General features: G+C 41.2%; 1 protein-coding gene across 8 annotated transcripts in view; it reads right to left on the bottom strand.

Annotated features, from left to right (window-relative positions):
- Nucleotides 1–16,982, bottom strand: part of nid2a (nidogen 2a (osteonidogen)) — a 48,584-nt gene that overhangs the window by 14,821 nt on the left and 16,781 nt on the right. For 7 of the 8 annotated variants that reach the window (XM_044345348.1, XM_044345347.1, XM_044345345.1 and 4 more), the window contains exons 5-18: nt 14,745–14,846; nt 14,475–14,614; nt 13,777–13,906; nt 13,326–13,667; nt 12,634–12,745; nt 10,671–10,710; nt 10,365–10,474; nt 10,096–10,229; nt 9,862–9,973; nt 9,081–9,281; nt 8,760–8,990; nt 2,689–2,835; nt 1,616–1,744; nt 1–126 (exon numbers count right to left, since the gene is read on the bottom strand). In XM_044345348.1, coding sequence (XP_044201283.1) covers nt 1–126; nt 1,616–1,744; nt 2,689–2,835; nt 8,760–8,990; nt 9,081–9,281; nt 9,862–9,973; nt 10,096–10,229; nt 10,365–10,474; nt 10,671–10,710; nt 12,634–12,745; nt 13,326–13,667; nt 13,777–13,906; nt 14,475–14,614; nt 14,745–14,846 — 2,056 coding nt within the window. The remainder of the gene's footprint in view (nt 127–1,615; nt 1,745–2,688; nt 2,836–8,759; nt 8,991–9,080; nt 9,282–9,861; nt 9,974–10,095; nt 10,230–10,364; nt 10,475–10,670; nt 10,711–12,633; nt 12,746–13,325; nt 13,668–13,776; nt 13,907–14,474; nt 14,615–14,744; nt 14,847–16,982) is intronic. The other variant, XM_044345343.1, reaches the window with a different exon arrangement.

Genomic DNA, 16,982 nt, shown 5'->3' on the forward strand with positions numbered 1-16,982 from the left:
CTTCCTGTTGGAAGCAGTAGAAACCATCCCCATAAAACCCAAGCTGGCACTGACACTGGAAGGATCCCAGTCCATTGATACATCTGGCATTGCTGTGACATGGAGAGGAGCTGCACTCATCTACATCTAAGAAAACAAGACAAGAGAAATAAATCACAAATGTAGAAACATATCCTGAAATTGAAAATTGGAAACAAATATAAATATATGGCGATATGTGAAATGATATCTGGCTGTTGGCTGTAAATAATTCACTTCAGTGCTATCAATATTTGGTTTGTGGTTTTGGATAATTTCAAGGTTTTATGTTATGTTAGCTGTAAAGAAAGAAGGTGGGGAGGGTTTTAGGGAAGTTCATCAAAGGTTCACACTGATAGGTGAAAGGAGGACACACACACACATACATAGGACTTCTCTCCTACACACATTCCAAAACACACATTGTGCCGTTACTCTATTTGTCTCTCACTTTCACCCCCTCTTCTTGTCTAATCTCACCCTCTCTTTCTCACATTAGTGCTCTCATTCCACCTCGCATTCTCACATTTGTCACCCATCCTCCCCTCTCGCTGTGTTCCCTAGGTCTTGCAGCTGTGCGTTACTGTTGTGGAAGAAATGTTATGCCTGTGCTCGGACAAATATGTGGGTCTCTTCCAAATATTCGGTTCATTTTGGAACGTGCAGGACTACATGCTCCAAAAAACCCCTTTAGTGCAACTGACAACCAACCCATTCACGACGAAATGTGACGATGATGAAGATGGGAGCATGACATGGTTTCTGCCATAGTAAAAAAGTATATGTTTACAGAGACCTTATTTTGAAAAGCATCACATATATGAGAATTACAGTACGATGCAAGCAGACTTGATTGAGCAGAAAGCTGCGTGTTTAGTGGTTTTAGTTGACATATTTCTGTAGTCAAGCCAGTATCTTTAGTGGCTTTGGTAAATAACTTTGTTGACATAGATTATCAGTTAAATGATGGAGTGCCATGGAGCTCAGTACAATATGAGAGACCACTACATCTGGCGTGTCATTAATTTTAGAAAATAATTAACAGGTGTTGAAACATGTGTTGAAACTGTGCAACTGTGATTACAACAAAATATCAGCCCGGTAGAGATGTTTTTTGGGGTGAATTTTTAGCCACGTGAGAGGCATGGCTCTACTGACAGCAATGTCAGCACTTTGTTCCAGACTGAAATATCTCAACAACTATTGGATGGATTGCTATGGAATTCTGTACAGACATCTGTGGTGTCCAGATGATGAAGCCTAATGGCTCTGCTGATCCCCTGACTTTTTCTCTAGTGCCACCATGAGGTTGACATTTGTGGTTTTTAGTGGAATGGCGAATGACAAATTTGACTTCACTTTTCATCTAGCACCTTCATCAAAATTTTCATTTGTCCAGTTGGCTACTTTGTTTCATGACTTAACACCTGCACAACAAATGACATTCCCATCAGTCTCAGCTGTACTACATTAGCATGCGCGTGTACTCAGTTTAGATAGTGAATATGATAAACTATCTTTGAGCTAAATGTTAACAGTGAGCAGAGGGCTCAAACCCATGTCATGTGTGCACAGTCTCGTCTTTAGTACTACTCACCAACACAGGTACGCCCATCAAAACCAAACTCGTAGCCACTCTGGCACTGGCAGCGATGGCTACCAGGCAGGTTCACGCACTGAGAATGAGCACCACATGTGCCCAAGCCCTCAGCACACTCATCTATGTCTGCAGTAAGAGAAAGAGAGAGATAGTGAGACAGTGTTTCTATAAACTTATAAACCTGTAAAGCAGGAATCCCTGATCTAACATGTAGCATGTTGCATGCATGTATGAAAGTATAAAAGCTGTAATTATGGGTAATTACTGATGCTTTTAGTACATATACATTGTATGTGTGCCTGCATGTTTGTGTTGTAACCCCACACTGCATTCTTAAATGTATGGTGCAGTACACGGGACAGAACCACACACGGATTATGTGACCAAAGAGAGAAACTGAGGCCCAGTCATGGGAACTGAGGCTGAGCCTGGGGCTTTCCTAGTGTTGTCAGCAGGAGAGACAGACACGCTGCTGGGCTAATGACAGGCCACGCACCAGCTTAAAGCCCAGGAAGCCCCCTGTTAACTAGAGAATTAACCTGAAGGAGGAGGGTGAAGCAGGGTGGGACAAGGAAGAGAAGAGAAGAGAAGAGAAGAGAAGAGAAGAGAAGAGAAGAGAAGAGAAGAGAAGAGAAGAGAAGAGAAGAGAAGAGAAGAGAAGAGAAGAGAAGAGAAGAGAAGAGAAGAGAAGAGAAGAGAAGAGAAGAGAAGAGAAGAGAAGAGAAGAGAAGAGAAGAGAAGAGAGATGATTCCTTCCATCCAGCCTGTACTTGACCCCTGTTCGCTAGATGGACATGTGTTGATGAAACACAGACACACTGCCTTGAACTGTCTTTAACTCTGTCTGCATGTGTGTGTGTGAGTGAGAGAGAGAGATACATCATTAGACTAAGCAAAACAAAGGGGGAGTACCATAAAGCACTCTGTTATGTACATAGACTGTCACAATGCTGGACAGCGTATCTGGAAAGACTTTTCTAACAGTTCAATGTATACGCACATGCATGCCCATATAAAGTGTAACCAGCTGTGATAAAGACAGAAATAGAGACACAGAGAGACAAAGATACCATAACAGTTGCGTCCATCCCCTCTATAACCAGTGGCACACTGGCAGTTGAAGGCCTGGCCCTCCAGTGGGATACACTGGGCCGTGGTGTCGCAGTCGTGGTTTCCAGCGTAGCAGGGGTTCACCAGCTCCGGCCCAACTGGCTCGACTACAGAGAGGAGGAGAAAGATTAAATGACATGAGGGAGGAGTATGGTACACGGTATGGGTTTCCATGTTTAATATATATAACTTTTTTGTAACGTTCTTTGTAAACTGTGCAATTTGTTAGTACTGGTCCTGAAAGTGATCACTTTTGGAGCATTGTAAGGACACCTCAGTGAAGAGGATTTAGTACCACGGATAAAGGTTTAAAAAACAAAAAAAAACAACAACAGATTAAAAACAAACCACACAAGCAGAAAAAAGAAACATTGGAGTATTTGTCTTCATAACCACAGAAACTTCTCATTAAAAAAAAAAAAAAGACACATGACAAGAAAAATGAACTCCACAACTGCACAGACTCAAAATGTCCCGAATTAAGATGAATTGAGCTCTGGATTATTCAACATTAAAAGTACATGATTACAAGACAGCATAACCAAACACACATGTAAAAATCACCCCAGACAAATTCCCATAGGATGGTTTCCTCTTAGGAAGTGGCTCCCTTCATGTTCTCAATATTCAACATATGGATAAGGTTAGACACACATATACAAGAGAGACAGAGAGGGGGTGATACACAGACAGAGGGATGAGTGAGCGGATGTGTGTTGGTGGTTTTCCTCATACCACTGCATGGTGCAGACACATGAGACTATTTCAAAAAAACAATTCTCAGACTCATTTCTGGCAAATTAAAGAGAAAAACAGCATAGTAAAGCAAAGCACTGGGAATGATTACAAAAGAATGTGAGAGACTTAAAATATGTTAATGACTGACTAACACACAGCACTTCTCTACCTCAATTTACTGTCTGCTGAAATGCTGTTTATGAGTATTGGTTTTTAATTTCACTTCAATGTGCAAGTGCTTTTCTAAGCATGGTTTAAATAATGCTCTAAATATGTCAAATTATTATTGGTTTTAAGGGAAAGTTATAGTTTCATATTCCAAATGTGTTTACTTTAGATTCAAGGAATATATTTATATAACATTAAATTATTAATAAAAAAAATACTGAACTTCTGATTGATAACTTTGTTGTCACATTTATTTTAAATATTTCTCCAAAAACATAACATTTTTCATTTTTCTTATCATGAGAGTTTCATTGGAGAACCTATGCAGCGCCATCTAAATATTATTCCAAATATGGCACACTTTCAGTGTCTGCATAACTTCTATTTAAGGAAAAAGTTAGAGGCTAACATTTGGTCATAATGTCTACATATGGTCAGTTATCCACAAGAATAGGTGTGATGTGAACCCTCAAAAAAAGAAAAAAAAGAAAACTACACATCAATAATATCTGTTTTTAATGATGTTTAAAGTGTTTTAGGATGGACTTTTTCTTTACCATCAGGGGTATCTTCCCACAAACAACATACACACTTACACCTAAACAAAATCAAACACACAGAAATTGGGCACAGCTTGCTTCCATCTCCTGAGGCCAGAGACCAATTTTGGCTCATTATCAAAGACAGAGAGAGAGAGAGACAGAGAGAGAGAGAGAGACAGAGAGAGAGAGAGACGCTTCAAAGTCCCAAATGTGGCCGGGAAGAAGGGGAGATGAGAGGGCGAGATACTCATGGATGGGAGAAAAGACTGAGAGATAATTAGAGAGAGCGAGAGAGCGAGAGAGAGAGAGAGAGAGAGAAGGCGAGTGGGAGACAGGGGTGGAGAACACACACACACCATCAAAGCGATGAATGCAGTTTCCCACCTGTTGCTTTTTATAAAGCCCCTCTATGCACACACACACACTGGGTTTACAGGGGTATAGCTATAACGCTAACAAGATGGCTAAGGTGTACTGACTACCCGTAAAATCCAACGACCCACCCTTAGTGCAACACAACATTATCTATCTATCCTCACTTACTTTTACTAACACAATGAAATGGCCTGAAATTTAAGAGAACATGGTGTTTAAAGCAATGAAAGCAGCGTGTTAGCAGAGTTAGCTTGTTAGCAGGAGTGTGGGTCTTTCAATTTGAGAGCGTGATTTATTGATTTCACGTTCCAATTTTGTAATTCAACACCTGGCGTTGACAGGGTTATTGCACAAAACATCCAAGAGCAGAGCAGAAATCTGAGAGCAGATGTTTCACGAGCGGACAGAAGAAGCCTGAGTGTGAGGAGAAGGACTCAAGCTGGAGCAGATCTGTGCAAACAAAAATATATCTGATATCTGAGAGCAAATCTAAGCGCAAGCAAGGGCTTTTTGAATGCAAGGGTTTGAGGGAAAGAATTACAAAATCTGAAATCAATAAATTATGCTCTCAAATTGAAAGACCAAATTGAATAAAGACAGGAGAAAAGCCCCATAGTGGGCGTTCAGGCAATATATGATCCAGAATGTCCAGTTTGATAGGTAGTTTTGATAGATTCATGAGTTTAAAGCACTGCACAGCACCCCACGAGACAGATGTGCGCATTTAACAGGCAGGGAAGGTTGAGTGAAAGATGCTATTGAGTTGCATTGTGGGAAACGTAGGATCCAGCCTTGTGCTAGGGACTAAAAGTCAGGATCTCTCAATTTTGACCATTCTTCTTAAATAAAAAAAAAAAAAAAAAGTTCACCAGCTTTGGGGCATACAGGTAACCAAATGGTTAAGGTGCATACCACATACCTTCCACCATTGTTTCATTTCATACCACTCTCTCCCCTCATTACCTGTCTACTTCTCCACTATCAACTATCCTATAAAAAGGTGAAAAGGCAAATTTTTTTTTATTTCAGATCTAGCACTGAATCTGAAGCACTGAGTTAGTTAAACTGAAACAAATGAGGGCAGGGTCGTACTGCTGTCACTGTAAGAAATAAGACTGGATGTAACTTTAATCATCCCCATGTGGGAATGAGGTGACTGCAGCAGCAGATAACAGCATAAAGCAAACAACACATACTCAAAATCTGGTAAATGTGTTCCCTCTTTCTCCGTGTCTCTCTTTTTCTCTATCAGTTCAATGATTCTCATGACATCACGGAGCAGCTATTCTGCCCAGCAACCCCCCCGCTAGAAAATCTGTCATTGGCTAGGATATTATTTCCCAGAAAGTGTAAGACCCTTGAACACACACACACACACACACACACACACACACACACACACACACACACACACACACACAACTTAACCCATGTTTACAAAACCCCTGATCCCCGAAAGCTCTTCCAGCTGTGTTCTGACTGTACCAGTGTGTGTGCGTGCGTGCGTGTGTGTGTGTCCGTGTGCATGTGCACGTGCGAGATGCTTCATCATAACGTTTTTAATCAATGTGTTGACGTCTAAATGACAGAAACTTGGTCTGGATTCAAAAACTGGAAGAAAAAAAAAAATCCGACTCAATCCTCAAACTCTTTCTTTCCTCTCCATCTCCTGAGGTCTTCTGTCAATTTTCAATTCAATTTAAAGGGGCTTTATTGGCATGAAGGTTTCAAGAACAATGTTGCCAAAGCACCAATGTACAATTTATCCAAATATTTGGACAGGACACAGGTACTATCTGGTTTTCATCAGATACACTGGGTAAAGAAAGCATGACCACTGCGTGTTGACAGAAAAAGAACACGACACAAGTTCATGCTGCATATCTATACACATTTCCATATTTGTATAAACTTTCTTTATTTCTGCTGGTATCTGGCGAGAAGATGAGTGCAGACGATGTGTGAGAAGATAAAAATGAAGCAAAAGGAGGAGATGGAAAAGAAAAGTGAGAGAAACCTTGCATGTAATAAAATATAATTAAAAAGAAAGCTGTGTTACTGGCTCAGCTACCCACTGACTGGGATCCAAGAGAACCTCTGGCTGACACTGGCTGAAGCTCTGGATTTACCACTCACACGGGTGTAGTAAAGACTTTACAACCATGAAAACATAAATGAAAAAGGATGTATTTAAAATACCTGTCAGCCACACACACACACACACACACGCACACACACTTGCAAGTAGAGATACAGCATGTCATGTATTAGTGGTGATTGGGTGTAAATAAGTTGTAATTGTTTCTAGAAAGCGCTTATAGTTGCATTTACTGCAGCTGTATCATAAATCTACATCTATGTATATAATAATTGTTAAAGGAGCAGTGTGTAGGATTTAGTGGCATCTAGTGGTGAGGTTGTAGATTGCAACCAACTGAATGCCCCTCCCCCTCCCTTGCAAGGTGAACTATGGTGGCTGCGAAACTCATGGAAAAACGTGAAAGACGCTCTGTAGAGCCAGTATTTGGTTGGTCCGTTCTGGGCTACTGTAGAGACATGGCGGTGCAACATGGCGGCCTCCGTGCAAGAGGACCTCCTTATGTAGATATAACGGACTCATTCTAAGGTAACGAAAACACAATGATTCTTATTTTCAGGTGATTATACACTAATTGAAATGTACTTATAAATATTATATTTCATTTCCGCCAAGTCCGTTCCACTAGACGCCACTGAATTCTACACACTGCACCTTTAATCTTTGTGTTATAAAAGACAAACTGAATTTCATATAACACACACTTGAACACTAGGTAGATTTAGGGAACACACACGATTTGCAATCTAATGCCACAGAACCAAACCAATCTGGTCAAAATACAAAGTTCAGTTGTGGTTGTGGTTGTGGTTTTGATTTCTGGTGCCACCAAGAACTTTCCAAATACAAAACCCAACACTGAGGTGCAGATTGGTATAATGGTATTAGAACTCGATGTGGGGATTCTTCTCGCCAAATTCCTTTTATCTGTTTATTTTTCCTCATGCTAAAGTCTTACTGAATATGACTGCTTGACCAGCTCATTTTACAGGACAATGTCAACACTTTGAGTCATAAATGACAATCATCTGTATGAGCGAACCAAACTTGTGAAAATTTACTCGAATATTCAAACACAGCTGGTTACAATGATCCATAAAGTGGTGTGTCTGCGGCTTTTGGTAGACAGTCAACCCAGAGGTAATACAGACATTTTAACATTGTTTTCTATGGTTTCAATAAATAATTAGCCCCCAGCATGCAGCATGTGTGTTTGAAGCTGAGCTCTGTCCAACTCTGCGCCGTGGTTTGGCTGAGGTTTATGTAGCAGCGTTGCAACAATTACTAGGTGGTCTGGTCTGGTTGTTAGTTGGGGCTCTGGAGGAGAAAACCTCACGTTTTCGACGCCTCCAGTGCGTTCGCCCACTCGAGATTGACAGTGATGGTCTGGAATGGATTTAGGCTGTCACTCACTTACCCTGCTCTCGATATAATGGGCCGCTGTTGGCCTTTTTTAAAGCAGGACATCAGCCAGTCAGTGTCGTCCACTTGACCCCAGGTAATTTGTATATTGTCTAACCCTCACACAAGATTACATTCATGTTTTAATGATATAGTATGTTTCAGATCTGTGACCAGTTTGTTATTTGAGTTTCAAGGATGTTGAATACACTCACATTTCAATATTTTAGCATTTCTCAAATTAGTTCTGAAATGTGGTGCACATTGTTGTTCTGAAGCAGTACACTATATTCTAGACTGTTTTTCTTTACTGTCGTTTTTTTTCTTTCGATGTAATATGACTGTGTCTGTCTCTTGTGCATGTTTTTAATGACAGCTGGCTTAAAACAGATTGTCATTTGGGAACAATTAAGGTTTTTGTCTTCCATCAGTTTTACTGTCCTGAGGGTGTAAAGCTTCTGAAGCAACATTCAGATCATTTGAGAAGACTACATATTACAATTAAAATCCCATTTAAATGCTACTAATTATTCTGGATGGCTGATAACATTAAATACTTCCCCAGAATCCTATTCAGGCAAGGAGATGAAGATCGTAGTATTGATCAGTTCCGCATAAATATCATTTCCACTGACTGGAACACATCTGGGTTGTAATAAAAGCCAAACATCTGCAGGCGATGTGTCCAACTAACCCCGGTTTGACTCACCTCCGACTGGGCTGATCTTGTTGGTGATGGCGTATCTCAGGATCCGCTCCTCTTTGACATACACCACAAACGCTCTCTCCATGGTGATCTGCAGCGTCTCCACGGCGGCGGCGCGGTTGTCATGCCGACAGTCGCGGTAGGTGATGTTCTGTTTCAGCTGGAAGGAGAAGGACTCGGACCCTCGCTCGGCTGAAACAACTGAAAACTCTCTCACGGAGGTGGAGGTGACGACTGTAAAAAGAGACATGGAGAGGTTTTAGGTAAGCAGGACGATCAAATGTCAGGTATCTACAAATTGTCTCTTGTGGTTGTTATGGTTACCGGATGGGTAGTACTGGTAGGTTTCCTTAAAGGGATCCATGGTAACTTCGGCTCCAGGGGGTATGAAAGGCACGTTGCCGTTGACTTCAGTATCCACGGTGAGGTGGTTGTGTTCATCGAGGCCACGGCCTGTCTGGATGATTGACAGACGCTGGTTGCTGGGGTAAAAGATCACCTCTGCACGACGTGTGAACTCTGCGCCTGGAAACACAATTATTCAACTGATCAAACCATCAATCGATCAATACTTCTTTTGTTTGTGTATTTATAGATTATTTTCATATTGCAGACAGACCAACTGTAAAGCAGTTGCATATCATAAAAAAGGAAATGTCTGCGATCCTTACATTTGTACAGAACACACACACACACACACACACACACACACACACACACACACAGCTGTTTCCTATTATAGAGGGGAGGTGGAAGCTTGATATCACATCACATCCCTGGAGACAATACAGCTGGCTGGGAGACCAATCACACACACACATACACAAGATGTTCTCGCCATAGAGGAGTTCCCCCATCTCGCTACAGATGTGCTCATGAGTCAAGATGTACAAGGCAACGCACTGAACCAAACACAGACACACACACTTGTTTCCATCACTTCAGAGGACATTACATTGACTTACATTCATTTCCTGAAGACTTACCTTAACCCTAACCATTATCACTACTTGTCTAACCCTAACCCTGCCCTTGAGGAATACCTGGCACACACACAAACACACACACAAACACACACACACACACACACACGCACACTTTTTACCTGTGATTTTGAATCCTGCTTGGCTATTGGGCAGCTCCAGAGCAAACAGCCATCCAAACAGCTCTCCTATTGGTGCGACTGGCATCAGAGCCCAGCCCAGTGGTTCAGGTACCTGACCAATCACATCAAATCAGAGATGAACGATGCAAGATAAGTCATATAAAAAGTTGATAGGTTTTTAGAGACATGCAAGCATAAATATCACGTTGAAATGTTTATTTTTCAGACTCCTACCTCGCTGATGGCAGTGTACGCTCTCCCGTCTCCCACCACGATGTAGGCGTGGAGATCGATGTTGTTCAGGTCCACTGGAGTTGATCCTACAGTCAGTGTACCGCTCATCTTACCGCTAACACGCTGGGGGGCACCTGGAGACCAGCACAGGGGTTACACACGAAACCACTTCAATGTTTTATGATGAATTTTAGCGTTTGAAGAAAAGTGTTTTACTGGAGTCAGAAATCTGACAAGAATAAGATGTGAGTTCAGGGTAGTGCTCTAACCCTCAGGTAGACAGTGGTGTCCATTTCCATAAAAGCCAGGCTTGCAGTGACAGCAGAAGCCTGTGGCATAGTCAGAGCAAAATGCATTCTGGGAGCACTGCTGCTGGAATCTGCAAAGAGAAAATTTGGACTGAATTAGTCCACTTTTAGAACTAATTTAACAGTTTTTCCTCTAATTCAAGTGGAAGATTCACAGAAAATATTAAAAATTCTTCCTTTTTTAGAAAGTAAAAAATGTTCAGCCCCCCCTCCCATCCCAATAATTTTCATACAGTCCCTAATCCAGTCATGTTAGTCTTCACATACCTGGCACATGTTTCCTTGTTCTCTGTCGTGTACTGAATCACTGAGAGAGAGAGAGGAAATCAGAGGATATTTTTATTATTATGCATCACAAATGCAATACAATAAATGCAGCTGCAATCACAATGTTAATAGGACAAAACACAAAGATGTATATAGAGACCAGTGTTGTCATTTGCAATGGTCACAAAGGTTTTACATTGTTCTTGATTTTATACGATTTTCATGGCTTTTAACTTCTGTCTTCCCTCAAATAAAAGTTCAGTTTAATTGGAAAGAAGAAAAGGAAAAATGTCAGAGAGACAGTATTAACTGTTTCCCTAAAAGGATAAACGAACAGAAAGAAACACATCAAGATGCCACTTGGAGAGAAACCAGCTGTTGCAATCCTGCATCCCACACCCACACATACAAATTACTGTTGCTTCATGTAAAATGTTTCAACTCACATTTCAGAGGCCTAAACTCCAATAAACTGATAAAGTAACATTCGGTGACATGTACAATATATGTAGTTCATAGAAGCTTTTACATGTGCTGTGCTCCAAACTCTTAAAATATCCTCTGACACACAGGAAGTGATGCGCTCCGTTGATAATTTATTTTTAATAAACAGAGAAAGAACTGGCCAGTCAGGATGGAAAGAGCCAGTCACCATTGCTGAACAGACAAAATGTGAATTACACGTTTGTCTCTCACAACATTCCTTAAACCGCTCAAACTATGAGGTCTCAAAAGCAATATCATTTTTAGAAAATGAAGCAATTCATGTAAATGCAAAGCCAAAACATTGAAAACTGGATCTGTTGCTACAACTCCCCAAGGGTTACCGATCCTGATTCCAGTCATTTTTATTAGACTCAAAACACCACATGGAACTCGCACGAGTATCGAGTGAGTGCTTTGCTCTCTCCAGTTTCTCTCCTTGTATCTCTCTCAATTTCTCTTTTTGGCAAATAGCTGATCTGGGATCAAATTGTAGCATTCTATCATCCTACAGGGCCATTGCACTCTCTCTCTCTCTCTCTCTCTCTCTCTCTCTCTCTCTCTCTCTCTCTCTCTCTCTCTCTCTCTCTCTCTCTCTCTCTCTCTCTCTCTCTCTCTCTCTCTCTCTCTCTCTCTCTCTCTCTCTCTCTCTCTCACACACACACACACACACACACACACACACAGATGAACACAGGATGTCAGTATATTTTCTCAACAACTGCACACACACACAGGGGAGAAGTTGCTGTGCTTTTACACACGCGCATAAACACACACACGTGTCAATGCTGTGGTGGGAAAATCACATAGCAATATCATTATGTGTTTTTGTCATTAATATTAAACCCATGACAGCACTGAAACATGTAGCTGTGTATATTGGAAAATTAAGCTTTTTCTTCATTTTTGATATTTTGACATTTTGGATATACACATACGACCAAAAGTCATTTTATTAGTATATTAAGTCTTAAAAAGCTTGTTTTCCCAAAAACAAGCAAAGATTATTAATTGATGTAACAAATCAACATGTGTCAAAGAAATTAGAAAATGTTTTAATACTGAGAGAGACTTGCTAAACTAAAAATATGGGCATTTCTAAAAATCATTGACAAATATTTGAGTATTCTAATAAAAAATAAAAAAAGGTATTTCATCACTCTAAGTTGAACTAAATGACCTAGTAAGATGAACATTTTCCATACACACAGACTTTCTGACCCTTATGTAACTAGGCAAGCTGACTGAGAGCACATTCTAATTTACAGCAAAAACCTGTGGGAGTAGTTGCAGGGGAGGGAGTGCTGGACACACACACACCTGGGAGCTGCCCAGCACAACGGCAGTATTGTACTGCCAGCTGCTGAGCGGCTCCGCTGCAGAGGGCGAGGTAGTGTTACCCTCCGGTTTCTCTCAGCGGCCGTTCCTTTCATAAGTTTAGAAGACAACTACATATATAAAAAGGTTTGTCTCTTACCTCCTGTTTCGAAATCAACGTCGTCTTCATCCACGCTGACCACGTGACCTCCGGGGGAGAGAGGTGGTTCATTTCTGTGAGGGGGGTAGACATCCACCACCTCCAGAGGAACCTACAGAGGGAGATACAGGGCGCTATGTTTAGCTTCAAATATGTTTTTCCTGTTGTTATTGAGAGCCAAGCCAAGATTTTTTAACTGTTTCCAGATGCTATAAACCAGAGAGCTATGACTGGCGTATACCTTAAATATTGTATACAGTATGTCGGGTATTTGCCGGCGTTTTGTTGACGGCACCATACTGACTCCAAACAGCGTTCCATTATAACCGCAGAATTTACAAAAAGCCACTACAATTTCAAATGATTATTACAGAACTCTGACAGTCCTGACAGCACTGCCAGTTTAAATTCCACTTTTTTTCTGTTACCACTGCAGTAAATGAAGCTTTCAGAGAATCTGAACATATTGCCACACGGTGCTGCTCTCTCCAGGAGTAGTCTCATGAACTAATGTCATACAACACAAAAAGACGGTCTTGTAGGTTTGAAATGTTTGCAGTTTAGCCGTTGTTTAAAAAATTAAACAGCAACACAAATACCAGTAAAAACCTGATTCTGGCCCAGTAATATACAGTTGTCTTAAGCCAATAGGATTGCTTGCCTAGCATTTAATTTGCAGGGAAACATTTTACCTGTGGTTGCTGTTCCTGGGGCTGCTGAGCGCCTCCCGCTGGGACGTTCTCTTGAGGATTAAGAGGAGCGTACTGCCTCCCTGCTGGCTCGAAACTGTACCTTGGTTCAGAGGTCAGCGGTACATCTTCACTGCCGTATGATACCTGACGAGCAGAATCCTCTGAAGGAGAAGAAGGAGTGTCAGGGCTTCCTGGTTGAGGGGACTCAGAGAAGTCACTACCAGCAGGGGCTGGATGGAATTCAGGGTCCCCACCTGTCAGAGGGTAATCATCTTCCTCCTCTTGGTTATCATGGTCAAAGCCATTGTCTGGATACTCATCGTACTCAGGGGTGGTGGTGTCCTGGGAGCAGAAACCAAGGAGGAGTTAGAGGAGTTTTCCTGCACGTCGTATCACTAAAACAACTCTTGACTGTAAATGAAATTTGAAATGGACAGAAAAACAACATTACCAGGGAGATGCCATATTCTCCAGGTGGAGTAGCAAGGAGGCCCCCAGTGGATGCGGGAACAATATTGTCGAAAGAGTAACGATTCCCAGTGTGGAAGAGCCATACGCCTGGAATTCCAGTATTACCAACCCTAGAGAGGAGCAAACCAGTCAGTGTATGCTCACAGTCCAGAGTGTGTTCCAAACTCACAGGGTTATGTCGTTATACATGTTATTAATTACACCTGCGCTTGCACTGCTGAGATGAAAGTCTGCCTGGTAAAAGGTCAATTACTTTCAGGTGTAAAACAAATTCTGGCAGTCATACAGGAGGCAATTAGCTCTAAGCCAACAGTGAATGAATGACTTTTTTTGGATTTGTACCAGATTTGATTTTGTGTTTAGATACTGTCAGTTTGTCAGATAGCAAACCATACTATCTTGTTAAGTATGACTGTAAACACATTTATTTACCAAAGTATCTAATTTGTTTGTTTGAAGAGCTAATTACAGTTTTCTGCGCCACATACTTAACCTCACCTTAGACACAAATTACATCATCAAAAACTGAACTTTAACTTACACAAAAACATTTTATTAGTTATTTTGTTTTTCTTCTGGCTATGTTGCTAGCCACTATTTGCACACGGCTAATTCTCAGATTAAGTACAGCGTTGTCAGATGTGGTTTTTAGGATATTTGAGAAAGTGCTTTACTTACTGGTAGAGATTTTTAACACTCTGTTCATCGCTGGTAACGCTGTAGTGAGGTCCTTGTTTTCGGTTAAAGAACATATACACGATTTCTCCTCTGCTGAAACCAACTCTAGCAGGAAGCTCTATCTCAACATTATAAGACTCCTAGAAAGCAGAAAACACAAATATAAATATAAGAATAGCAACTTTTTTTTTTCTAGACTTACAGTAACATTATATTTCTGTCGAGTAAGTGCATATAAAACAACCAAGGCCTTGTTTCTAACCAGTTTACCTTGGGTCTTGTCCCAAAGAAGTTCAGGCCATCTTGAGGGTAGAGAAAGAGAACGTAGGAGTCGGTTTCATCATAACCAATTACTGCCTGGAAAGTATTGACCTAAAGAGAAGAGAGGAGAAACAGTGTCAGTCTGAACCAGACAAAAAAAACTGTGATAAAAATAAAATGTAACCGCTAGCAAGGCTGTTTCACATGCAGTAAGCGTGCATGCAATAAACCCATTAGTCTGTCCTCACGTTAATATATTCGAAGAAGTATATGGCGAGAGGAAATTGAGGTTTTAAAAGTCTGTTTTTTTATTTGATAGATTTTAGAGCATAAGATGTCATCACCAGATGCTCTAAGTATGTTCTGAGGATACTGATTGAAAAGAAATGTGCCCTTCTTGGACTGGTATGACCAGTAGCTTACGGTGGCTAATGTTAGCAACCTTTAGATAGATATTGCTGTGTAACTGGCATTATTGAGTCAGTTTGCAAGCTTTCTCAACTTGTTCTACTGCTATTCTAAGTTTCTGCGCACCACAGCTTAACATTTAAATAGGTTTACCGCAGAATTGAATACACTTATACAGTGCACCATTCACCCACTCACACACACTCATACACCAATTGTGGCAGAGATGAGACGCCAGCCTGACCATCAGGAGCAATTTAGGGGTCACAGCATTGAATCATCAACAGTGTAATACACCGCTCTACCTCCTAAGTAAAAACGTAAAGCAAAAAGTAAACAGCTCAGCATGTAATGTGTTATTTCCTGCATGTGGTTCCATTTCCTTCACTTAATCAACTGACTGAAGTACCACTATCCTGTAATTACCACTTATAGCCACATTGGCCACTGTTCAACCAAACTTACATAGTCTTAAAAGTCTCATCTTCTCAAATACATAGAGTTGTTTTTCTCTGTCCCTGATGTTAGAAAGCTTAGCAGCTTTCTTGTATTCAAATACTGTTATATAATGACTTTCAGTGCCTCTAATGTCAGAGGGATGAGGTCACCACCTGTGAGTGGAGCTCAACCAGAGTCAAATTATTTTAACACTCACTCTTCATATTTAAACTTCACACTTCTCCTCGCACCTCCTCTCTCCTCACCCTCTGTATCTCCTCCCCTTCCTCTCTCATCTCTCTCTCTGCTGGGATTCGTGTTTAGACTTCTCACCCTTCACACCCTCCCCTTCTTCCTACCACCATTTATTGACATACTGACCTCAATCTGGGTTTCCAAACGCGCAAAATATGATGAATTAAAATAGGAAAGATGAATAGCTCTTTTCTGGAACCTTTTACGTTGAACTGATGAATCAGGAAACCTTTTCTACTCCATCTTTTCTAAACAGAAATGAAGTATGTGGAGGCGTCCGGCCCACTCTGCCTCCCAAACCGCAGTTGAAAAAACACAGATTTAGTGAATGAAGGGAAGGCTGTGAGTGATCCCATGTTGTTTTCCTTTGGGACAGAATCTGATTATCTGTACATACACACATACACACACACACACACACACACACCTCGCTCTCTCAACCCCCAGCCCAGATGTTGATCTCCACAGCTGTCTTCCTGTGTGTCTGGACATCTTTCATGATGATGTTACAACATGCAAACCAGACATTGTTACGGTGTGAGACATGGGGTGCGCACACATACACACACACACACACATACACACACAGACACATACACAAGCACAGATGTCCCTCCACCTATGTTCATCTCATGTGAATGTATGTATGTGTGTGTGTGTGTGTGTGTTCCTAATTGTTTACATCGACATCTTTAAACTATCTTCTTGTTTGTGGGCGTGGAGGACTTTGTAGCCTGCGGGCTCTATGTAATTGGTGAGGAGGGGGTCTTTCTTTTTTCTTTCTTTCTTTCTTTCTTTCTGTCTTCAGGAAAGGAGGAGACGAAGCTGAGAGTACAAGAAGGAATCTGCTTTTGCTTTGTTTTTAATACCCCTTCGAAATGTCTTCTCTCCTGCTATCCCTGCTAAAGGAAGAGGAGAGGGAAGAGAGAAGAAGAGAAGCAAAAGGAGGAGAGGATAGAGGGAGAGAGGAATAGACAGATGGAGAGATGAAAGGATGTGGGGGGTTGGCAGAGCTAGGAGAGAGGCCCTAGGTCTGGTTTACAATGGGAGAAAAATAGAGAGACAGATAAAAAGTTTCTATCCATTAAAGGAATAGTTCTACATTTTAGGAGATGCAATTCTTTGTTTTCTCAGCTAACCTGCTGC

The sequence above is a fragment of the Thunnus albacares genome, chromosome 24 (assembly GCF_914725855.1).
Source record: "Thunnus albacares chromosome 24, fThuAlb1.1, whole genome shotgun sequence".
Classification (NCBI taxonomy): Eukaryota; Metazoa; Chordata; class Actinopteri; order Scombriformes; family Scombridae; genus Thunnus; species Thunnus albacares.